The sequence below is a fragment of the Cupressus sempervirens genome, chromosome 3 (genome assembly GCF_028749045.1).
Source record: "Cupressus sempervirens isolate cs-2001-9-10 chromosome 3, ASM2874904v1, whole genome shotgun sequence".
NCBI classification, from domain to species: domain Eukaryota; kingdom Viridiplantae; phylum Streptophyta; class Pinopsida; order Cupressales; family Cupressaceae; genus Cupressus; species Cupressus sempervirens.
Window position 1 is genome coordinate 891,218,469 of NC_143120.1, and position 25,276 is coordinate 891,243,744.

Consider the following 25,276-nt stretch of genomic DNA (forward strand, 5'->3'; position numbering starts at 1 on the left):
ATATGTTTTAGAATCTCATTCTTTGATTGAAGGTGTGTGAATTGAAATAAAAAGAGTCGATATATTGTATACTCTAGTGTTTGTTGTTCAACTGATGCACTACCTATTTTTATCCTTCATTAAAAAATGTGTAATATATATAGTTTATTTTTTTGGTCCCATTCAGTACAACTAAAAATAATGCGTTTGTAGCATAGGTGTTTTGAACTTCTGTTCAGCGCAGGTTCATCTGACAAGGAAATAGTGTTGGATGTGTAAGAGTGCCCCCAAAAAACCAGTAAGTCCAACAAACTGTGTGCAGTAGAATCAAAGCAGCTTTCCTAAGTTCAGAGAAATAGCCTTAGCAGCAACATTGAGACCATTTGGTATTTCAGCCTCTAATGAAGTTCATTTAAACTACAACTAGGATTAGATCAGTAATATCAACTAACTAGTCAAAAGATGATTGGTGAAAAAAACCTTATGGAAAAAGACTTCCAATTTCAAGAACTTAGCAAATTCAGAAATAAATATCATATATTATTGACATTGGTAATATTACGAACTATGTTTTTTCTCAGCTGAGGCAGCAATCGCTTCCAATGTGTTGGTAAGTCACTACACTCAAAAGCTAATAGTAAATGCTTCTGATGTCTTGAAAAATTACAAAATGTGTACTCTTCAGTTTTTTGCACGAGTCACAAAAGTTACCAATATAATAAAAAAATGATTTATTTGATTACTTGTAAAATTTGAATTTCTAACTAAGGTATGTTCCTTTCCTGCATTAGTGCCTCAACCTTTGCAACATCACTTGGAATATCAACACCATGTGCATCATGCTGGACCTTTATTACCTGCACAAATATACGATTACATCTTCAATGTGAATGATATTTTCCCAAAGCACTCAGCAGAATTTAGCAGGATGTAAGTTCAGTAAACACACAAAGTGGCAACGAACGTTTAGATTTATTTTAATTTTTTTTTTTAATGTTTATGTACATCAGCAAGCAATATTTGTATTACATAAATTTATATAAAATTCTCTGGATGTCTTTATCATAGATTGTCAAAGACGGATACACAAATAACATCTATAATTACAAGATAATGAACCAAAACATTGATACAAATATTTATACAATGATAACTTTGAGATTTATAAAATTATATTAATTATTTTGAAACCCCATTTTAAATAAAATTTATAGTTATTTAAATCTACAATAAAAAGGATCTATATACAAATAAAATTTCTTAAATAAATGTAAATAATTCTTCTCCAGCTCTCCATTCTCATGATGAATCATAGAGTATAAATGAAAACATTAATGATAAAGAAAAAACACAGTCAAAGACATATCTAAGCAAGTAGTTTGTATGGTTTCAAGATTTCAGTCTACTCGGTGTCAAACCAAATGAACAGAATTGCTCTGGAAGGATGAAGGGAGGATAGGAACTGGAAGCGGCTATGTGTGAGAGTTTCGGAAGTTTGTTTTGCTGCCATTGGGCTGTGCATGCATAGGGAGAGCGCCCCATTTCTCTTCTATCTGGTGTGACCTTTTGTAGCTTCAATATTGGATGATTATTGTTGTGCAAGGTTTGCGTTTATTGTGGAAAACAAATTTTAAGAGCTTTTTTTCAAAGTTTGCCTACCTGGCTATTATGGCTACGAGTGGGGCTTCCACAAGTCTCATTCTTGCTGGAGCCTCTGGTTGTGATGGATCTTCTCTCGGGGCGCGGTCACAGGAGGAGCCATTTTATGTTAGTGAGCGCCAAAAGTTAAATAAAGTTAATGGTTGTTTTCCGTGTAGCCAGGATTGGCCTGTGCTGGTTATTCCTCCAAAAGCGATAATGGAGGATGTGGACTATTTGGCCACACATGCATTGATATGCAAGTTTCTTGGTATTCAGATTTCCCTGGCAGCTTTGGAAGCTTGAATTTGCCGTTCATGGCAAGTGGAAGGTGATATGGACATTATGTTGGCTGGGAATAGCTACTTTTTGGTGAATTTTGTTAGTGTAGTTTTTTATTTTTCCTATTTTGCTAGGTTTTTCCTACACTTTTAATAATCTCGCTTAGGTTAATAAAGCATGTCTTATTAGGTGAATGGTTGTGAGGTGTCACCTTTCTACATGTGAGCATCCATTAGCTATCTTGGGAAGATACTTTGCTATCTTTAGTCCGATAGATGGTTGCTCCTCATTGGTTGGTGTTGCCACCTCCTCCCTCTTCCTAGCCTATATAAGCATGCTACCTGGCTTGCATTTGCATCTCTTGTTTTTGCATCCTCTTAATGCTATTTTGCTTCCAGCATTTGCATTACTCTCTTGGAGACTAACTCTATGATGCTATTTTGATTTTGTATCATTTGCATTCATAGTTTAGATATTTATTCTTTGCACTAGTTTTCTGGGTTATTAATCTTATAAGATTCTAACATGGTATCAAAGCTTTTCTATGTGCAAGAGTAAATTTTAGTTTCCTTATTTGAGAGATTCGAGGGGGGCTAATAAACTTTATTGTAGTTTTTTGAAAAACGAAGTATGCTCTTCTCTTGCATCTTTGGATGATCTTGAGAATCAGAAAAGTTTTGACAAAAACGATTTTTCTCTGGCGTTTCAATCTCAAATCTGACAACCAACTTGCATATTTGGAGTTTTCAATCAGTTTTGCAGGTTCCAACATGCCATTGATGGACTTAGGAAGCTGATCCAACATTTGCATGTCATATTCTGGTTGCTGGGGTCGATTTTTAATCTTTGGAGCCGTTTTTTATTGTTAAAGGCGTTTAATTTACACTACAGCAACATCTTCTGTACATCATCAAGAAAAACGCTTTCTGGGTTTTGTTCGCAGCCCCGAAAAACCATTTGGGTATCTTTTAGATTTTGCATGCAACCTGTATACTTTGTAGAATCGAGCATGCAAAGCTACAGCCATACCCCTCTCCATTGGCAGTCGCAGATTTGAACACAGTTTTCAAATGTCTCGTTCTTGCTCATACGGACTCCGATTTTGATGATTCTTGTTATGAACTTGGCTTTTTTTTTGTACTCTATCCACTAGTGGAGTTGTTTTTTGATTTTCATGCATGAATTCTTCAGAAATTGTAGATTCTCAGCCGTGACTGTGCACAGTTCTCGTTTTGGAAACTTCAGAGGATCATAACTTTCTCATACGACCTCGTATCAAGGCAATTCTTTTTTTGAAAGTGCATGATTTTTCGAGTAGATCGTAGTGGTGCTATTTTTTTCCTTGATTATTATGCCCAGGTTCCACTTTTAGCATATACTCTTCATGAGGGTTTGTAATGCATTGAAATCAAGACCACTAAGTATTTCTTTCTAGTGGTAGTTGTAAACGCACTAAAATAAAGTGTCAAATCATATTTCTTTGGGGGGGTTCTTTGATTGAGTAAAAAAGGGGGGGGGGGCATTATCGTGGTTGGGTTCTCTTCTTTTTAGCATTTGTTCATCATGGATCAAACAAATATGCCCATGCTAACTCCATACAATTACTTTGAGTGGAAATCACGCATGACAATTCACTTAAGGAAAGCTGGATTAAATAGGATAACTATGGGACTTGAAACTGAACTTGCTAAAGATGAAGACAAGCCTAAGTGGTTTAACAAATGTGATGAGGCATATGGAACATTGTGTTTGTCTGTTTCTCCTGACTTGTTATTTCACATTGAGTCTTTGGATACACCAAATGAAGTATGGAAAAATCTAGAAACACTATTTGGCACACAAGATTCAATGAGGGGTCATATGTTGGAAAATGAATTAATTAGTTTGAGTCTAGGCAATTTCAACACAATCCAAGATTTCTTCACCAAATAGAAATCACTAAGGCTGCAGTTAAAACAATGTGAAATTGAAAAGAAAGATGAACAACTGATTCTTAGCATTCTCTCTAAGCTAAGTTCAGAATATTCTGTGTTTGTCTCTACCTTCTATGCTACTAAGGGTGCACTTGGTACTCAATTCACCATGCCATCTTTAGATGATTTTGCTGTCAATCTCACTCGAGAACAGGACAAGCTAATCTAGATGGGCACTCCTAAGTCCTCTAAGTCAGATGCCTTGGTTGCCAACCAAAGCACAAAAGAACAAGGACAAAGTAGTAACAACAATAGTAAGGACAAGAAACAAAAGAATAGCGAGGAGAAGAAGGATCAGATATTGATTTCTTCAAAAGCAACTATTGATACACCATCTTCCAAGGGCGATAAGCCTAAGAAAGAAAAGGTCAAATGTGCCTATTGTGAAAGACCTAGTCATGATGAACATAAATGTTTGCAGAAACAACTTGATCACTTGACATACATTCTTGAGAAGAATAATATCAGTGTTCCTGAGTCTATCAAACAAAGTTCTAATGAAGGGTCTAACAAGGAAAAAGAAAACAAGGGGAAAGCAAAGGGCAAGGCCTTTTTTGCAGTTGCTTCCTCACCATTCACTTGGGTTCTTGATTCGAGTGCTTCACACCACATGGCTTCATCTAAGGAAGAACTTGCATCCTTCGAGCCATGTACTATGCCTTCTATTTTGATGGGTGATAACACTCCTGTTGAGGTGTGTGAGAGAGGGTATGTTGATGTGGGGGATGGCACATTCCATGATGCTCCTTGTGTACCCTCATTGTCAACTAATCTCCTATCGGTATACCAGATCACTCACACAAGTTTAGGCAAGCGAGTTGAGTTCACTCCTAGTTCAGTGGAGCTATGTGAGTTGCACAATGATTCTACAGTTGCAGTTGGGAGAGCAGATCATCAGTCACGACTATATGTTTTCTCACTTTGTTCCTGATCCTCCTTTGACTGTTTCACTCACTCACTCTAATGATGTGAGCAAATTATGGCATGAGCGGTTTGGCCATCTTAACTTCCACTACTTGCATCAGCTTAACCAGCATGGTCACAGGGTTGCCTTCTACTTTGACATTGGAGTCACTTGGAATACATGATAGATCTTCTAATGGGTCAGATTCACTTGAGCAGTCTTCTACCTCCACTTCTGATGCAGAGAATGATTCAGAGGACTCACCTCCTTCCTCTCCTAGTCATCATTCACAGGTTGATGATTCTCCTCTAGATTCTCCATCTTCTGGTCCACTTTGGGCTAGAAAGACCTTGCAGTTTACAGGTGATTGGGTTGGGGATCCATCAGACACCAAGCAGACTCGTTCGCAATTCCAGGATGCTCTACATATCTTCATTGCTACTGCCTCAAATCCACAGTCCTTTCATGAGGCTTCTGGTATTTCTGAGTGGGATACAACTATGCAGGAAGAGTATAGTTCCTTGATGAGGAACCACACTTGGGATCTTGTCCCTTTTTCTAAGGGAAGAAAAATTGTTCGATGTAAGTGGATCTACTGGATAAAATTTGCAAGCTTTGCTGGGGGTATGGGATGCTTCATCTTTTGGGGGGGCCGCTTCCTCTCACTTGGAGTCCTAATTTTCTTTGGGGAGTCTCTTTTCTCTCTCTTTTGGGAGAATTTTATGTACATGGTTACCTCATCAAGCTTGACTTGCCGGGACCCATTTCTACATCCACCTAAGCTTCACTTATGGGGGGGTGTTAGTGTAGTTTTTAATTTTTCCTATTTTGCTAGGTTTTTCCTACACGTTTAATAATCTCGCTTAGGTTAATAAAGCATGTCTTATTAGGTGAATGGTTGTGAGGTGTCACCTTCCTACATATGAGCATCCATTAGCTATCTTGGGAAGATACTTTGCTATCTTTAGTCCGATAGATGGTTGCTCCTCATTGGTTGGTGTTGCCACCTCCTCCCTCTTCCTAGCCTATATAAGCATGCTACTTGGCTTGTATTTGCATCTCTTGTTTTTGCATCCTCTTAATGCTATTTTGCTTCCAGCATTTGCATTACTCTCTTGGAGACTAACTCTATGATGTTATTTTGATTTTGTATCATTTGCATTCATAGTTTAGATATTTATTCTTTGCACTAGTTTTCTAGGTTATTAATCTTATCAGATTCTAACAAATTTCTCTTGCATGTCAGATTCAAACTGGGTCTTTGAGGGAGGCCCATATTTTTATGACAGAGTAGGTCTTTTTATCAAACCCTGGCATCCAGGGTTCAATTCCGCTGAGGATCTTCCTTCAAGAGTTCCTGTTTGGGTCCGCTTGCCGCGACTTCCTTTGGAGTTCTGGCGTGAGGATATCTTGCGACAGATTGCCGCTGTGCTCGAAAAGCCGATTGCTATAGCCCACCAATCTCTGGACAAAAAGGTTATTTCCTATGCTCGTATTTGTGTTGAAATTGATTTAAATAATCCTTTGCTAGATTCTCTAGGAATTTGTCTTGGCTCTTCTTCTTGGATCCAACAGCTAGACTATGAATCTATTCCCTTTCGTTGTCGCCTTTGTCATGTGTATGGTCATTTACAGCGTCAATGCCCTCAAGCCTCCAAAGGCAATGGTACCCCTGTTGGGTTTTCTGGCCCAAAGCTAGCTAATGATGGAAAGGGGAATGGTCCAAATGTTAGTGGAAAAGGAAATGCTCAGTCTAATAGTGCAGGTACAGGGAAAGCTCATATGAACACTTCAAGTCAGGGGCCAGGGCCATCCAATTCTACTGGTCCTAATAAGGATGGTTTTATCTCGGCTCGAAACCATGCTAAGGGGCGGGGTCAAAAACGATCTCAGCTAGATCGGCAAGTGGACTCAGGGTTTAATCGTTTTGAGGTTCTTGACAACATGGTTATAGAAGAAGGTATTCCTATGGAGGCTCAGGCTGCAACTACTGGTTTAGAGGGGATGAATTCTACTCTTAGTGGCAACCAGGATGTTGTAGTTCAGCATATGCCGGAGACTTCTATTGGCCCTGAGTCTGGTGCCCTTGTGATTTCTCCTGCTCCACAGGAAAAGGACGATGTTCTTCTGGCAAATTTGGTTAAAGATGTGTTTGCCTCTGGTAAAGGAAAGGGATCTTCTCTTGCTTTGAGCCTAATGCAAAGACCATTTAAGAAAGTCTCTTTTACTACTCCCTCAAGAGTTGGGTGAAAGCAGGATCAGGAAAAAATTAAACTTACAGGCTATTTATTGGTAGAGTCTGGGGTTGTCAAGACGTTGGATGAGCATTTTCCCCACTCTACTCAATGATTATTCTCTCATGGAATGTGAGGGGGTTGAATAGCATCCCCAGACAAAAAGCTATTCACGATCTTGTGGTTGAGCATTCTCCGGATATCCTTTGTATCCAGGAGACCAAGCTTTCAGTGGACTCCATGTTTAGATGTGCTCCTAACATTTGGTTTCTAGGCCAATGTCAGTGTATTGGTGCTTTGGGGAGCTCTGGTGGTCTTGCCATCAGCTGGGATACTAGGAAAGTTACGCCACTTTACTGGGTTTCTTGCCTCTCGGCGCTTTCAATGGTTGCGTCCTCTCTAGAGACTGGCGAGATGATTCTTGTTACTAATGTGTATGCTCCTATTGATCTCCCTGGCAAGTCTAAGCTCTGGGATCATATTAAGCATGTCAGAAGCTGTCATCCTTTCTTGCCTTGGATTGTGGCTGGAGACTTCAACTTTGTTCTCAGTTAGAGGAGAAGAGGGGTGGGCTAGCTCGCTTGGGTCCTTCTTCTGAGCTTCTTTGACAAAATATTGATCTTTTACATCTCTCTGATGTCAAACCTCTCAATGGGCTCTTTACTTGGAACAATCGAAGAGTTGGAAAAGATGCTATCTCAGAACGCTTGGACAGGTTCCTTGTTTCTTGCTTTTGGAATTCTGGTTCTCTTTCGCTCTCTTCTGAAATTCTTGATTGGAGAGGTTCTGACCACTGGCCTATTAAGCTCACAGCTAGTTATGTTGCTGTCCCCAAGAACCCTCTCTTTAAGTTCCAGCTGATGTGGCTTCGAGACTCTTCTCTTCTTGACTTAATGGGTCACTAGTGGAGACAGGGAGGCCCTGCCTATGGCACTGCTATGTTCTCCTTCTTTAAAAAACTTCAATTTGTTAAAAGGAAGTTGAAGCATTGGAACAGGAATTGTTTTGGTAATCTCCATATTATGAAGAAGAGGGCTCAGGATCGTCTTGATGTTATTACCAGGCAAATTCGGGATCTGGGTTTTTCAGAAGCTCTTGAAATTGCAGAATCCCAAGCTTTTGTTGATTTAGCTGAGTGTGATCTTAGAGAAGAAATCTATTGGAAACAGAAGGCTCGAGTTGACTGGCTTCAGGAAGGGGACAAGAACACTGCATTTTTCCATAAATCTGTGCAAGCTCGACGTAACAGGAGTTACATTTCTTCTCTTGTTACTTCTGATGGGATGTGTCTGACTTGTTCTCAAGCTATTTCCAAGGAAGCTATACAGTTTTACTCAGCTCTTTTTTCAGATGATTTACCTCCAACAGAGATTGAGGAGAATACTATCTTGTCTTGTATTCCCTCTGTTGGTACCAGGGAGATGAATGATTCTCTTATGAGGCCAATTAGTATGTCTAAATTGGAGGGGGTGGTCTTCAGCTTGCGGAAGGGCAAAGCTCCAGGGCCAGATGGTTTCCTTGTTAAATTCTTTCAAGAATTTTGGGATATTATCAATCATGACCTTTTGGATGTGGTTCAGGAGTCCTTTTCCAACAAAGAAATGCTTCGGGCCTTGAATGCTACTTTCTTAGTCCTTATTCCGAAAAAGGAAGAGGCTAATCAGCTGGACTTTTTTAGGCCCATTGCTCTTTGTAATGTGGTCTGTAAAATCATCACTAAGCTCCTAGCAGAGAGGCTTAAAGTTTGCCTTCCTATGGTTATCTCTGAGGAACAAGGGGGTTTTGTGGTAGGAAAACAAATTTTGGATGGGGTGGTTATTGGTTCTGAAGCTATTCACTCTATGTGTACTTCCAGGGAACGTGCTATGTTTATTAAGCTTGATATGGCTAAGGCTTATGACAGAGTCAATTGGGATTTCTTGCGGAAAGTTCTTCTTGCTTTTGGCTTCAGTCAAGATTGGGTTAGATGGGTTCTTAGCTGTGTTACTACTCCTTCCTTCTCGGTCCTCCTTAATGGTGAACCGATAGAGCTTTTTGGGGCTTCTAGAGGTCTTCGTCAGGGAGATCCCATCTCGCCTTATTTGTTTATCATTATGGCCAAGGGACTTGGTCGACTTATCAAGTTTCATGTTTCCCAAAATTTGATTCAAGGATGGCAATGTGGAAATGGTTTTCCTGCTCTTTCTCACCTTCAGTTTGTTGATGATATTGCCCTTGCTGGGAGAGCTTGGTTTCGGGAAGCTAAAGCCTTTCGGCTCACCTTGGATTCTTATTTGGTTGTCTTTGGGCAGAAAATTAATAACCACAAGTCCTCTCTTTTTTTCTTCAACACTCTTGAGCCGATCCAGCAGAGGATTGCTAATATCTTGAGATTTCAAATTGCATCTCTCCCTCTGACTTACTTGGGGGTCCCTATTGTGGTGGGTAGACAGCCTAGGCTTTTCTGGCAAAGCTTGCTTGACAAACTTCGACAAAGGGTCAATAATTGGACTCATAGGTGGCTCTCTACTGCTGGTAGGGTGACTCTCCTTCAATCTGTAATTCAAGCTCTTCCCATATACAGAAGCATGGTTCAGGCTGCCTCGGTGTATTTTCTTAAAGAATTTGATGCCCTCTCTCGCCAATTTCTTTGGAGTGGCAATTTGCAACATACCAAATGGAGCCTCATCAATTGGGATACTATTTGTAGGCCAAAAAAGGAAGGAGGCCTTGGCCTTCGGTCTGCTATCTTGTGCAGTCAAGCTCTTGCTGCCAAGCTCTATTGGCGTTGGTGTACTAGTCAGTCTTAGCTTTGGGCCCGTATCCTATCACACAAGTATTTACCTGGTGTTGAACCTTCAGAAGTTTCCAAGTTTTCTCTTGAGGGAAGAAGAGGCTCTATGGTGTGGCATACCCTCAAGATTGGTGCTCACCTAGTGAAGAGAAGTTTATTTTGGATCTGTAGCAGAGGCACCGAGGCTCTATTTTGGAGTGATTCTTGGAATGGGCATCCTCCTCTCCTTTCCTCTCATCCTCACTTGTAGGCTCTTTATGATTCTTTCCTTTCTGCTGGATGGAATAAGGTGGCTCATTATAAGGAGGGCTTTAACCTGGGCCTTGCTGTGGGTTATAGATGGAAGAATTCTTCTGATTGGCCTCTGGGTGGTTCACTGGGAGATCGGCTGGAACTATCTAAGATATTGGCTTCTAGGGAGTGTAGCTCGTTGCAGGAACCTGATGTTTTGGCTTGGGGAGGTGCTTCTTCTGGCAAGTATTCTGTTTCTTCTGGGTACCTTGCACTGACAAAGCAACTTTTTGGTGAGGTGGAGGTCTCTTAGTGGAAGAAAGTTTGGAATAGTTTTTCATGGCCTAAGTGTAACTTTTTCCTTTGGATTTTGGTTTACAATCGTTGTCTCACTTGGGATAATCTCTGCAAGCGAGGCTTCCAGGGGCCTTCCATCTGTGTTTTCTACCGCAATAGTGAAGAGACTGTATCTCACCTTTTTTTCCACTGCCCCTTTGCCAAACAGATTTGGCACCTCTGGTGGAGTGTGTGGGGATGCACGTGCTGGCATGTGTCCTCTTTGTCTGAATTCTGGGACCGTTTGGGCCATTCCCCTTCCAAGACTTCTTTTCTTCACGTTGCTTGGACTATCGGCCCTTCCCTTATTTTATCGCATGTTTGGCTTGAGAGGAATAGAAGGATCTTTCATGATTTGTAGTTTGAGATCAGGCACCTGTGGGGAAGAATTGTTAATTCTCTTCAGGAAACACTCCTTGCTAAATGTGACATCGGTGGGGGTTTGGATCCTATTGATGCTGGTATTTACTCTCGCCTCTCCTTTCCTCTTCAGGGTTGCTCTCCCTTGATCCCCCCACACCCGCTCTGGGAATAAAGCTAAGCAACACCCTCAGCAAGTTAATCGTCAGGGACGTTGGTCTCCTCCTGAGGTGGGCACTCTTAAAATCAACACCGATGATTCTTCTCGGGGAAATCCTGGTCCGGCCGGTATTGGGGGAGTTGGGCGTGATAGTTCTGGTGATATCCAGCTTTTGTTTTCTATATACAAGGGTTACCATACTAATAACCTCATGGAAGCCCTGGCTATCTTGGTTGCAGTGGAACAGTGTTGTCTACGTGGCTGGAAAAGAATCATCTATGAGACTGACTCGCAAGTGGTTGTGAACTTATTGCATAATAGGAACCTTGTGCACGTGGATTGGCATTTGGCTCTGGTTATTCAGTAGATCATTCCGTTATGCAATTCTCTGGATTCTGTGTCCTTTATGCATATCCCTCGTGAGTGGAACGGTGTGGCTGATTGTCTAGCTAAATGGGCCTCTGAGCAGGGGCCGGCTTGGAACATTCTTGATCCTAGGATGCTTCCCCTTGATTTATCTTAGATGCTAGATCAACTTGTGGACCAGAATAAAGCTATGTAGTTCTCTTTGTTTCTTGTGTTGTTCAGCTCTCTTTGATATTCAATAAAAATTTTACCCCTCTTTTAGTAAAAAAAAAAAAAAACACAGTCAAAACCAACAGCTCAAATCACAAAACAATTTTTTCAATACTTTTAATGTAAAATAGTAAACAATAGATGTGTGTGAAAATGATGGATTAGATTAGTATATATTTTAAAATTATAGTTAAAAAATATTATATCCGTTATTTTTTTTATCGGTAATGTTTTTGAAGATTTTATTAAAGATTTGAGAAAATGTAGAAATATAAGTATTGCAATACATTACATGATCCATCTACAAACCCAAAAATGTAGCAGTTCAAATGAACCCTAACCCCAATCATTGTCTATTCAATTATAACCCATCCTAAAATACATATTTTCATATAGACCATTCCAATGAGCACCTCTTTGTGAAAATGCTAAAATGAATTACACACTCATGAAGCAAAATTTACAGAGTATATAGCCTTACATGTGTCAAACCAACCAAAAAGCCAAAACCTGCACTTGTTTATACCACATGTGCCATTATTGCCCTAGTTTGAAGGTCCCACATAGCTTGCCTCAAGCCTCCTCCTTTCATGCTTCCAGTTGGTTCTTCATAGCATCTCTTCTGGCCTTCCTACACAAGAGGAATATGCCTCTACAAGCTTGAGTCTCCTTAATCCTTAGGTATTCCTAATGCTGCTTAGCCCAATGTTTGTTGCTACCCTATGAACATCTCTATCACTGTGTGTGCTCCAAATGAGAAATGGGTGGATAAGAGAACCTACGTCGCCAAAGGCCATTCCCCTTCTAAGGCTACCAACCCCACCGTTGTTCCCTCTCCAACCAATATCTCCATGCCACCCTTGCATTCCTCCCTCACACATTTTGTTATAATCCACTAATCCACCTCGTGTTTGTCTTTGTACAAAGCTCCAAATACTACTTCATGAACAAGGAAGTGATATCCATGTTTGTGTGACATTGATCCTCCACTAGTAGGTAGTCGTCACCCAAAATCACAGATTCGTTGTGAAGGAATTCTCGGTGCTCAAAAGCGAAGATGTTCTTTAGCCCATCTAGGGTGACTTTGCCCAGAACATCACCATGGTCTTGAGGCACAGTGAAAAGTTGGCAAACAATGTTACTATAATTATAGATGTCTTGAACTACCATCAAAGAGAGCCACTTACAATTGCATGTAGAGGAGAGAGAATGAGTGTTGACACCTCCATGGATATATCTCTATACCATTCCACATGTAGTACCTTTCACTGCCCTTTCTAATGATGTTGCATTTATGTCTTGTAGCTCAGCCGCCATACTTGCCTTGAGACTCTTCATGCTAGCTTTGCATGTTATTCTGTGAGTCCTTGTAGACCTCTTTGTCAATGTCATTAGATGAATGAACCGCCCATTTGGATATCTTGCTACTCTCCAAGTTTTCCTCTCTTTTTACATGGGAAATTTTGAAAACTCCGAATGTTGTAAGGGTTCTTGTGATGATTTTTACGATTTTGTTTGACCTTCAATCCTCCAACCTAACTTTAATGATGGTATTTGTGATTATGTGTGAATTATATTCTAAATGGATTTGCAAAATCATCAATCTCTTAACTAGCTTCACCCTAAGAAGAGTTGCCTTGAGTTCAACGAAATTGTTAGTTCCTAGAGCTAGTTTTTGCATACTTAGAGTAAGTATGTGACTATTTCAATCCTTCGCTACAAATTTCAAACCCAAAGACCCAAATTAACTTCAACCCAAAAAACTTTAGGAGCACTCCGCTTTGCCAAGCTAGCCCATATGGTAGACAGATTTGCCCACTTTGGCCCATCAACAAGCCTATCATATCTATTATTTATATATATGGATAACACAACATTGATTATGTCAATCTATATAGTTATATACAATGAGGATTATAGATAGATTTATAAATATAAAATTGTCTATAAAGATGGATTGTATAAATAATGTTAAATTATATCTAATGCTTAGTAATATAAGATATTATAATAATAAGTTTTATTATTATTAAAAGTGGGGGCAATCTATTTTTGCTTAGTCAAATGCGAGGGGAGCCAACATTTAGGGAGGTTTGACAAAGGCTTGTCGTTAGGCTTGTCATAGCTCATTGGAAATCCATAAAAGCTACACTTGGTGTCTTTATCAACCATCCACGGAGGACTTGTGAATGGAATCATAAATTTAGTATTAGATTTTATTTCCAACATTGTAATCAGTTATTTCATCCACAATGTGGACCTGAGAAGTGTTATATTGTTGCTATGGCTATCAGTCATATAACAATATAAAGAACCCCAACCGATTCTAACTCCAACAACATCAAATTACTTCACTTTTTAGATGTTTGACCTTTCCATCGAATATAAATGTCATACACAAAGTAAATATACGCCTACAACAGCTTGACATTAATACAAACAGTTGGCATGAAAACTAAATATCACATGACAGCTCTTGATATTCATCTCCTTGGGACTCCAATGATATTGGAATTTAATGCAATTGATTACAACACAAAATGTCAACGAAGACAAGGACTTGCAATTAATTGCTTCACAATTAGGAAATTGCAATCAGATTGAAATGAACCTGTGGTGATTGCTGTAGATATCCAATTTGCAGCACAGGAACCATGAAATTTATACACACTAATTTCCAAGTCCACCTCTCAACAAAGTGCAGATTGCAACTAGGAAAATAATGCCAACCAGTGGCATGATATGTAGTCTGCCAATAGGGCAATTCAGATGCCCAAAACTCAATGTTGGTTACCAGTGAAACGCTGCCCAGTCTAAAATGAATTTCAGTCCAAACCCATGCCCAAATTGTAGTGAAAAGTGATGCCACAACGCAGTATAAAATTTACCTTATAAAACATAATAGCCATAGATTAGAAGGCCAATCAATTTGCTATAAAACAGAAGCAAATTGATACTCAAATCAAGAGGAATCAGTCCTCAAGATTTCTCAAACTTCAAACCCTCAAGAAACTTCACAAGTGAATAAAAGCAATATCAATTTTCATAATGGGAGCGATATTCATAATCTCCATTGTGCAAATTAGCTTCAACCATACACTTTCAGTTTAAAGCCTTTTTTCTTTATACTTAGGCACATAATATAATTTATTAATTTCCTTTTTGGCTCCCCAAAACGACTTTTTCAACCATATCATGAAATCATGACACTGGAGGTCAATGTTTCTTGTGCCCAATATCTAAAACTTATCAACTGATTTCCAACGAGCTATGACACTAGGGTGACCAACATACAATACCATCAAAAATAGCAACCGCAACATATTTAGTTGAATAATAATAATTCATCCGTCTTGTGAAAATGACTGAAGAAGCATTAGAATTGAAATCTGACAGCACATAAGTGATCCTAATGAAGAAAAACGATGAATAAACTTAACGAGATGGCTTACTAAAAATAGATGGTCCCTACAAGATTCTTGGAGCCCAAACCAAAAGCCCGAAATAAAAATTGCGAGCATCACTCAACTCCTCTAACTCAACTTAGCTCATCGGAACCAATTTTTGACTTACTATTAACAGTAAGTCTCTCAAAATGAAGCCAAACATCACAATAGGCCACTAGAAAGCCTACTAACTCCACAACAGAGACCCTCAAATCCCACTATTAGCTCACAAGGGTCGCAATGATGAACTAACCAAGCCCAACAATGGGAACCTGCTAAAAATGGGGACATTATAGTCCTCCCTCCCTAAGATTTCTTGTCCCCAAGCAATCCCAAAGCAAAAATGAACATCACAGTCTACCTAGTGTTAGAATCTGATAAGATTAATAACCCAAAAAACTAGTGCAAAGAATAAATATCTAAACTATGAATGCAAATGATACAAAATCAAAATAGCATCATAGAGTTAGTCTCCAAGAGAGTAATGTAAATGCTGAAAGCAAAATAGCATTAAGAGGATGCAAAAACAAGAGATGCAAATACAAGCCAGGTAGCATGCTTATATAGGCTAGGAAGAGGGAGGAGGTGGCAACACCAACCAATGAGGAGTAACCATCTATCGGACTAAAGATAGCAAAGTATCTTCCCAAGATAGCTAATGGATGCTCACATGTAGGAAGGTGACACCTCACAACCATTCACTTAATAAGACATGCTTTATTAACCTAAGCGAGATTATTAAAAGTGTAGGAAAAACCTAGCAAAATAGGAAAAATAAAAAACTACACTAACACCTAGATCCCAAAGTTACAACTGTGTACAATGCCAGTTGTAAACAATTGACTCTTGTAGCACCAATACCCAAATAACTGAAATCAGTAGTAGAATCATCCAAAAGCTAACTGTAGGCACTAGCAAAGTAAACAACTCATCAGAACTTAATTGAAACCCCAACTCTGTCAACACCTGAGTCCCCATCTAATTGACACTCACACCCAATTGTACCATGGAGATAGTAATAACCATAGGTACTTGAAACATTACCACCAACTCCAACCTCTGCTAAGTTGTCCTGGGTTTGTCTATACTACAAGTGATCTAACGTGCAACTGTCGATCCCATCGGCAAAAGATGGTGCTAACCCATCCCATAATGGATGGTATGAAACTGGAGCCATTCCACACTGACATGAAACCAAATCCTCTCCTGTGGGGCAAAAGTGAAATGATGAGCACTCCTCATTATGTAATGTCGATAAAAAGATCCAATCTCTGTCATTGGCTCATCAGTTGCAAACCTGGAATCAAGAGACAAATCTAATCTAACACTGAACTACTGGTCAACTAGGATCTTGGGAAATCTTCTTAGCAAAATTGATCACAAAATCCTTGTGGGGAAGCATTGTAGCCAAGGTCTCTACAATCTTTCCCACCAAACATCGCATAGCACGAGAGCCCCAGATAAGAGGTACCCTTAGATGTCCCACACAGCCCGTCTTGAAAATCTACACTATTGAATAGATACTTCATGAAAGACTTTGTGTAGTAGAAATTGTATGTGGAAGCGTCGACCTGCTCCCCCACAATCCACAACTGATCCCTTTGAAATCGTGGCACTGCTAATTGTTTGATGCTATCAATTGTAAGAGATGTAACAACAAATTTGCTCCTGGCAGAAGGAAACAAATCTCCATACGAGCACATCCCCATATCAAGTGATATCCTGCCCAAGTCCTATGAAATAGAGGGAATAGTGTCAGGCATAGTTGGCATAATCGCCGAAAAATCGGCAAGTTTTTACTAATCACCGATTTTTTCTAAATGGTGAGTTTTTCCCAGATTTAATTGCAACTCGGCTCACAAATAAATTGCCAAGTTTTTGTGAAAAAATCATCGATTAATCGCTGAGTTTTTGCCAAAAATCAGCGAGTTTTTTAGAAAAAACTCATTTTAAATTTTTTTTTAAAAAAATTAATTAAAGATAAATAAAAATTTAACACTTCTTTTTGTTAAAAAAAAGGCAAAAAGCCTATATATATTATATAAAATAGAGAATTACAATATGCTAGTAGAGTTGGGAAGAGGAAAATGTGATTGTAATGATGTATTTACTTCTAGTTTGACACAAACTATTTATTATTTTGCTTCTTGCCGTCAACATTCCCTACTAGAATGTGATTTTTTACCCACTATGTGTTTATATATATCTAAACTTTACTTCTTCCTTTTGTGTTCTCTTTAATTAACTCATTACATGTATCTTCTCATTGAATTTTGCAAAAAAAAAAATTAAAAATTAAATTTAAGCCATTTTTTAGGTTCTCGAGTTTTCCCAAGTTTTTTTGAAAAACATGCCAATTTTTTCTCAAATAAACGTTTTGGGGCTTGGTGAGTTGTTGCCGAGTGAGAATTTTCCAACTATGGTGTTAGGAATTGATGCACAACCCTCTAAAGAATCCACCACTGCCATGTTAACCACTGGAGAACCTAGTACAACAAGAATCACTCTGTAGCCCTCCACTAATGCTCTCACCTCCTCTGTACCTAATGCACCCATATCCTAGAGGAATGTGATAGCCGTATTATCACGTCCCTCATCCCCAACTGTGGAAGCAAACTCACCACCAACCACCTCAATATGTAGCTAAATTGGGTTTGGGGCTGGTGTCAATTTTACCCACTCCAACTCCACGACAACCTCCAAATCGACTATGACTGCTAGAGAGCCAACTAAGTACATTGAAGAGAGTCCACAATCACCTCAAGCTCCTAGGTGAGCTCAACCACCTCCTCTTTCCCTAACCATGTCTCATAGCATGTGCTTCAAGATCCCAAAAACCTCTTGAAGCACATGAACCTCTCCTAGGGAAAGATTACTATCATTGCGCCCATCTAACATAAGAGCACCCCAACCGGATGCATCTAGCATCATAATGCTCAAGAGCTGGAGAGATGTCACTATCACTCACCTTCAGCTAATTAGTCACATGATGTCTCTGCAACCCCTGACTCCTATGTGAGCTCTCTGCATCACTAACGATACTGTGATAGGAGGAAAAATCTAAAGTGCTCATCCCATGATCGGTAACATCATGTGTGCTACGATCCCAGCATACATCTGCAACTGAGGTACAACTACTCGATAACTCTACCAACACCTTTGAAGAAGCAAGAGCCCTCACAGTATTGTACTCACATGACTTTGCTACCCCCTCAATAAAAAGTCCTTGTAAATCCTAATCTTGGGACCCATCCAAAACCTCCTTGAGGTCATCACCCATCATCAAGCAAGGAATATTAGACCCACAACTCATAGCATCCTCCAACAAATCATTAGGGGTGTCTATACCATCTGTATCCACAACTCCTGACTAAACATCCACTGTTGTCGCCTGACTTTGCATAGGTGACTCAATGTCATGTTGTGAATCAATAATGTCAGAGCCTAGACCAACCTCCGTTGACTATGTTGTAACACCCATATCACTACCATCATAGTTGGGTGACTCCATACATGCATCAATCCCACTTGAGGAAGCTACTACCCTACACTGAATCAGAATCTAAAGTGTTCAACCCATGAGCGGTAACATCATGTGCGCTACGATCCTAGCATACATCTACAACTGAGGTACAACTACTCGATACCTCAACCAACACCTCCTCTGAAGAAGCAAGAGACCTCATAGTATTGTACTTGCATGACTTTGCTTCCCCCTCAACAAAAGGTCTTTGTAAATCCTGAATCTAGGACCCATCCAAAACCTCCTCGAGGTCACCACCTATCATCAAGAAAGGAATATCAGACCCACAACTCATAGCGTCCTCCAACAAAATCATTAGGGGTGTCCATACCATCTGTATCCACAACTCCTAACTGAACATGCATTGTTGTCGCCTGACTCTGCATAGGTGACTCAGTGTCATGTTATGAATCAATAATGCCAGAGCCTAGACCAAACTCCACTGACTCCGTTGTAACACCCATATCACTAACATCACAGCCAGGTGACTCCATACAAGCGTCAATCCCACTTGAGGAAGCTACTACCCTACACTGAATCATCATTGTGACAACTATCATAAAACAACAGTGCTCACACTTTCTACATAGTCTCCAATAACAATCTCCTTCTCAAGAGAGTTTCAGCATTAGTGGTAACAACTGCATCATCTACCTCTACACTAACTGTAGCACCCACTTTGGAATCCTCAAACTATTGAGACTCAATGCCACTAACCACTGATGACACTGGTACATCCACATGTCTTTGTGAAATAAGTCTATCATCAACACTGCGAATGGGACTAGTGACTGCCGCACTAAACATAGGCTCATCTACATCATGAACACTTGTCGGAGAGAACTCAAGCCGTCTTCCATGCATCCTTGGTGTCAATTTGCTAAAGGTAGAAACCTCATGTACCTCGCTGCCCTATCCTGGGTCCGACAGTCTCCCCTCTAACTTCTTCTGATGTAGCTTAAGTCTTTCAATACTCTCCCTCAAAGCATTTATTTTCTCACTATTTCCCCCGCTACTCCACCGACTCTTGGAACTGCTAGTTCTCTTGTGTTTATCCATAGCTGGAAAATGCGAGAGTGCTGGTTGCTCCCAATATAACAGCAGATCCGAAATAGATAATATTTTTCTTCCCCACAGGATGGAAGGAAACCACTCTGATACCACTATAGAGAATCCCAACCGGTTCTAACTCCAACAACATCAAATTACTTAACTTTTTAGATGTTTGACATTTTGTCAAACAGTTTGCATGAGACCGCTATCTCACTGTCCTTTATTTTCAAATTTCTTTTACTTTCTTGAAGTGATGGCAAATGTGATTTTAACACCTTCAAATGGATGACTATGCAATTAACTTAGTGCAATTACAGTTCTTTTGACCTTTCAAATGAATGTAGATGTCATACATAATGGAGCTCTAATTTTAGAGGCTTCATTTTTGCACATGTTCATATCTTTTTGCTATTTATGTCATGTCTATGACAAGGGTTTACATACCATATACCAATGATTATAAGGAATCAAAATATATGAAGAAGGGAGCAATTATATCTCAATTACAAGATGACGACAAAGAAACAGAAGCAACATTATAATTGGAAACAAAATCAATTTGTAATATGCAAAGTTCGTAATATATAATCATTAATGTATACGAACAAGATGCTCACCAATGCCGTCGATTGCTTGTGCAAATGTATTCAGTATTGGTATTATTTGAGCAAATGGACCTTGATCTCAAACCAAGTGAAATGCCATGTGTGAGGATAAGACTGTGAATCACGACAGGATGCAAGCAAGAGAGCAAGAACAATAATGTCCATTAATTACTCACATGGTCCATTAACGAACCATATCATGGGACATATGTGATGACATTAAAATATTATTGCCAACAATTAAAGATTATTATAAGTGAAAGGCATCACACAAAATTGGCAGATCAGTAGTGGCATATCCTTGTAGAACCGGAGTCTTCAACTTTCGAAGGGTTTGAATTAAAGTTTAAACAAACTGCATTAGATATGAAAAAGAACATGTGTAGGTCAATGAAAAGGTGTGATTAATTAATAAGGAAATATTTTATATATATATATATATATATATATATATATATATATATATATATATATATATATATATATATACATATATATATATATATATATGACTTTTTCATTTGAAAAGTTCCATCCCCCAAAATAAAGAAATAAGATGAAAAAAGCAAGAAAATTAGAAAGTATTTGGATCTTGTAAGGAAGATTGCAGATTAGAAGGCATGGCTTGTACATAGACTGATATATTATATTTTAATGATCATAAAAGATCTTTATTTATGTTTATTTAAGGCAAAGAAAATGAGATACAATTTGGATTTGTCCTTTGTGATTAATAAGATGATTATTGGATTATTTCCGACAATGCTTGTGTATTAGATTTGTCATAGTATTCTTTGTTTGATAATGAAGGATAGTGTGAAATATATTTGTGTTTCCCTCTATCCACTCCATAATTACCTCTAAATCCATCTTACCATTAAATAGGGGTATACCCTCAAGAGCTTTGCCACCCAAGGCTTTGATGGCTTTAAGGAAGGGTTCTTCTTGTAATGGAGGATCAAGTTCAGGGATTATATCCTCTTCATCCAGTTCCTTGCCTTTGTCTTCACCATCTTCCAATTTCTCTTTCACCTTATCAGTTGCCTCTACAACTTGATCAAGTTTAGTTTTCATAGCCTCTAGGGCTTCCTCTAGGAGTCTATTCTTCTCCCTTTGCCCAGTCACTTCTCTAGCTAGCTCTGCATTTGTCACCATGGTGGTTTCTCCCACGGATTCTGACAAATACAATGTCTTGACCCAAACCCTTTACTCGCTCTGATACCAATTTGATAGGGAGGCTCCTCTAAACTCTTGTCCTATTCTCTTCTAAGACTCTTCAAGTCTCTACCTTGGCCTTATTAGGGTTCACTCTATGACTCCTCACTAGGAGAATACTCACTACAATTCCCCTCTCCCTTCTAGGATCTCCCTAACAACTTCTTCATACAAACTACCCTTCACCACTAGGGTCAACAACTTCCTTTTTTACTCACCAAGGTTCTTCCCATGGCCATGATACGATAAAAGACTTCTTTATTTAATTTGATCAGATTAGATGTGGTCTTCCTCATGGAATCCACTATCCTTCTATCGATCTCATCAAATCCTCTTAACAAGGCTAGTAGCTCTTGAGCCCCTAATTAGGTCTCCTATTAGGGTTTTTTGCAAATAATTCCTAAATCTTTTTAACAAGGCCCCAAACAACCTTATATTCTAGATACCCTTTTTAGAATACTTGAAGATTTTCTAGGTCTTGGACCCTCAAAGTGTTCGTACATCACCTTTCTAGAAATATGCCTATTTATAAGGGTTTCAAGTCTACCTTCGCTGTCTGATCTTTCTTGGCTTCAAGAAGTATTCAAATGACCTCCAATTTCATCCAAATCTTGGTCATAGGGCCTTCTCTCTATGCAATACTCATTTCATAACTTGATTGGCACAAACCAATCAGATTTCTTCCTCATTCGAATCCTGCAAGCATCAAGTCTCCTAGTCAGGCAAACTAGACCTCACCTAGGGCTTGATAGTAAAAATAGCGAACCTGGACAAAATGATTCCAAAACACATATTTACAATGTATATACAATGCTCTAGTTGATTCCAAGAGGCCATGATGATTCATCCAATGGATTTCAATCTAGAGCCATTGAACACCTTTTAATATCTTTTCACTCATTTTGGAGTCAAAGTCAATGTTTGACCACCTTTGACCTACCTAGACAACTATTGCAATAACAAGCTTACCTTAGCAAATCCTGAGCAACCTTGTGCCAATGACCCATGGAACTCCTACACAACTCAAACACACGCACTTAGGAATATGAATCATCCCTTATTCACTTGTGGTCTGGCCAGTACCACTACAAGCCAAAATTGCACTAGAGCTTGACCAAGTCTCTAGGTGCTCCTGCACCAACTTAGTTCAAAATCAGTCAGATCCTTAGGCTTGAGTTTGGAAAGATGAGAAGGTGGGGAGTCAATATTTAATTTTGACCAAGTTCAACCAATGGATAAGTCTATCCCCTTGCACTCTCACTTTGATAGGCTTGAGAGGGCATACAAGGCACATCTTGAGGGGCTCGATGTCATTAAGCTGGCTAAGAGTGAAATGTCAAGACAATCAAAAGAATAAATTTCCAAGGATGCCTAATCCTTGTTGTGAGATAAGGCGTCTTAATAGAGATGAAAGACGTGAATGAGAAGACAATCGAGAGTTAAAACTAATATCAAGTGTAGTGCCTCCCGTGTTTGCATTCTGTTCCATGGATATTTTGACTTGAGATATACTTTGATGGATTTTACCTATTTATGTGCATATTGAGATGCTTCGACGACTATACACTATTTTGATTGCCAGTATCATAAATGCTAGATATTAGATGAAGTTCTTATTCAGTTTGATCATATCTACATGATGATGCTAGTGATGTGACATGATGCTTTATGATGATACTTGGTTTATTTTGTATTTGGACATGGACTATGGTTTATATGTTATTAGACAGATGTTATTGGATTATTTCTGGTGTTCTTTTATGTTGTGGATATCTATCTTTTACCTTCAATAGATATATGCTCAAATGATGAATAATGATTAATTTATGTCTTATCATGTGATTATATGTTGTTATACTAATCTGCACCATTTCTATGCATAGATTGGTTGTTGGTGCTAGTATGAAGTGAGAACAGAGTTGTAGTCACTTGCTCATGAGATTAGTATGGTGTCTCATCCTCCTTCATGTGGCTGTCTTTATGTTATTTGACTATGTATATATTGAGCATCTGCACTTGCCATTTGATGTGTACTGAATAGAAGCTAGGTACATTCACCTTGAATTCAAGATCTCAATATGTACCTATATCTCTAGTAGTGGCACTAGGAGATAGTGACCTTGGCCATTCATGTTGAGCCAATGTATTTCTATATTTGTTATTATTAACCCTTTAGTAATTAGTAAATCTGGACCGGTCATGCATTTTGTGATTAGACCTGTGAGAGTGTCAGTGCATTTAGAGTTTTGCAATTGTTGCAGAAAATGTTAATTAAAACATTGATTTATATGATTTGGAGGAATTTTCTATTTGACTCAATTTATTTTAATTATCGACTATTTGTCGTAGTTGAATTCCAAATGCCTAAAATTATCTAATTTATTTGGGAAAAGAGGCCAATTAGATTATTGAGTGATTTATAAATTTATAAGTCACTTTAATAAAAACACTTTATTAGGCAAAAGTTTTATTACTTCTCACTTTACAATTTCATGTTTGGATGATTTTGCTCCAAAACCCTCTTGTGACGATTTATTGTTTTGCTTGTTGCCGGAGTTTGGCTCGCTGAATCTTCGCGAGAGTGTTCTCATTCAATTTGTAGCAGGGATCGTCTTCTACACCTACGCAATGACTTTCAATGTCTTGGGAGCTCTCTCCATTTTCTTATTTCATTCTTTGTATTCAAGCATTTTGTGAGGGGTAGGGCTCTCTTATTTCTTTTGATTTAATTTGTTTTAATGCGTTCTTTCGATTTCTAGATGGTTAGAGGTTGAGAATTAGTGTTCCCCTCCATTTTCAAGCTTTAATAAGATCCGATTGGTTGAGGGTGAGTGTTTGATGGAATTTGTAATTAAATTTGAAAGTTTTGGTAGTGTTATGCTGCCATATTTTGAATGTGAGCTTGGATCTTGATTTTTATTGGATTTTTGGAAGTTTGACCACATTTTAGACGTGGGTTTTCGATTCCGTTGAAATTCAAGAAGTTTATTTTTGGGCATTTTTTCTCTTTGCCCTGGCTTTGTGTGCCGCCCAAATTTTGTTGGGACTTTGTCGCACATGTTTGGATGATGGATATGGATTGTACTCCATGTTTCCATTCATCCTATGGTTTTAACTTGTGAATTTTGGATTCGCTGGCAAATTTGTACTCCTAGCAAGATGTTTGATTCAATGAACTTTTGGCACTTGATTCTTTTGTTGCATTTTTTAGATCCAACCCTTCAATTGGTTTTATCATGTATTCGGCATTTGTCCTCTTTGCCTTGTTTTGTGTGTCACCCAGATTTTGTTGGGACTTTGTGGCGTAGGTCTATACTCCATGCTTCCATTCATCCTATGGTTTTAACTTGTGGATTTTGGATTCATTGGTGAATTCGTACTCCTAGCAATATGCCCGATTGAGTGAACTTTTGGTACTTGATTCTTTTGTTCCATTTTTTAGATCCAACCCTTCCATTGGCTTTTATCATGTATTATGTGGAGTTGATTACCCACAAGTACATGCACATGCATATGGTGGGATCTTGCAAGACCCGAACTCCTAGATTTAGGTCAATAGTGATTGTTTATTTAGGGGTGGGAATTTGCATTGTCTATGGGCACTAGTTGTGTGATGAGCATGCATATGTACAAGTAATTGTGTGGAGTGGCTTCTCACGGTTACCTTGTCCCCGAAATGGCCGACAAGGTTATGTAGTAAGGTTTTAACAAGTGGTAACCAATTAAACACATGGGATAATAAAACTTGATATAAGACATGTGATCTACCCATCTAGACGATAGCCAAGTGTACTGAGGGAGCCGATGCGAGGATGGTATGTCTAGATGGCAGCCACTCTTCTACAAAAGTTGGTGTGAGGGCACAATATGTGGCCCCCTGATGGAGTTGATTTACCATACCATACTATATGTCTTGGGCTATTGCAAGCCAAGCATTTACACTCCACTAGAGTCCCTATAGTTATCGTATAGTGTGTTTGGCTAGTGA

At 38.9% G+C, this 25,276-nt stretch overlaps 1 protein-coding gene across 1 annotated transcript in view; it reads right to left on the reverse strand.

The window, feature by feature from the left end:
* Positions 1-498: 498 nt before the first annotated feature.
* Positions 499-25,276, reverse strand: part of CKS (Nucleotide-diphospho-sugar transferases superfamily protein) — a 58,668-nt gene continuing 33,890 nt past the window's right edge. The window contains exon 8 of the mRNA XM_089822386.1: positions 499-836. Within this exon, the coding sequence (XP_089678512.1) occupies positions 744-836 (93 nt within the window). The 3' untranslated portion in view covers positions 499-743. The remainder of the gene's footprint in view (positions 837-25,276) is intronic.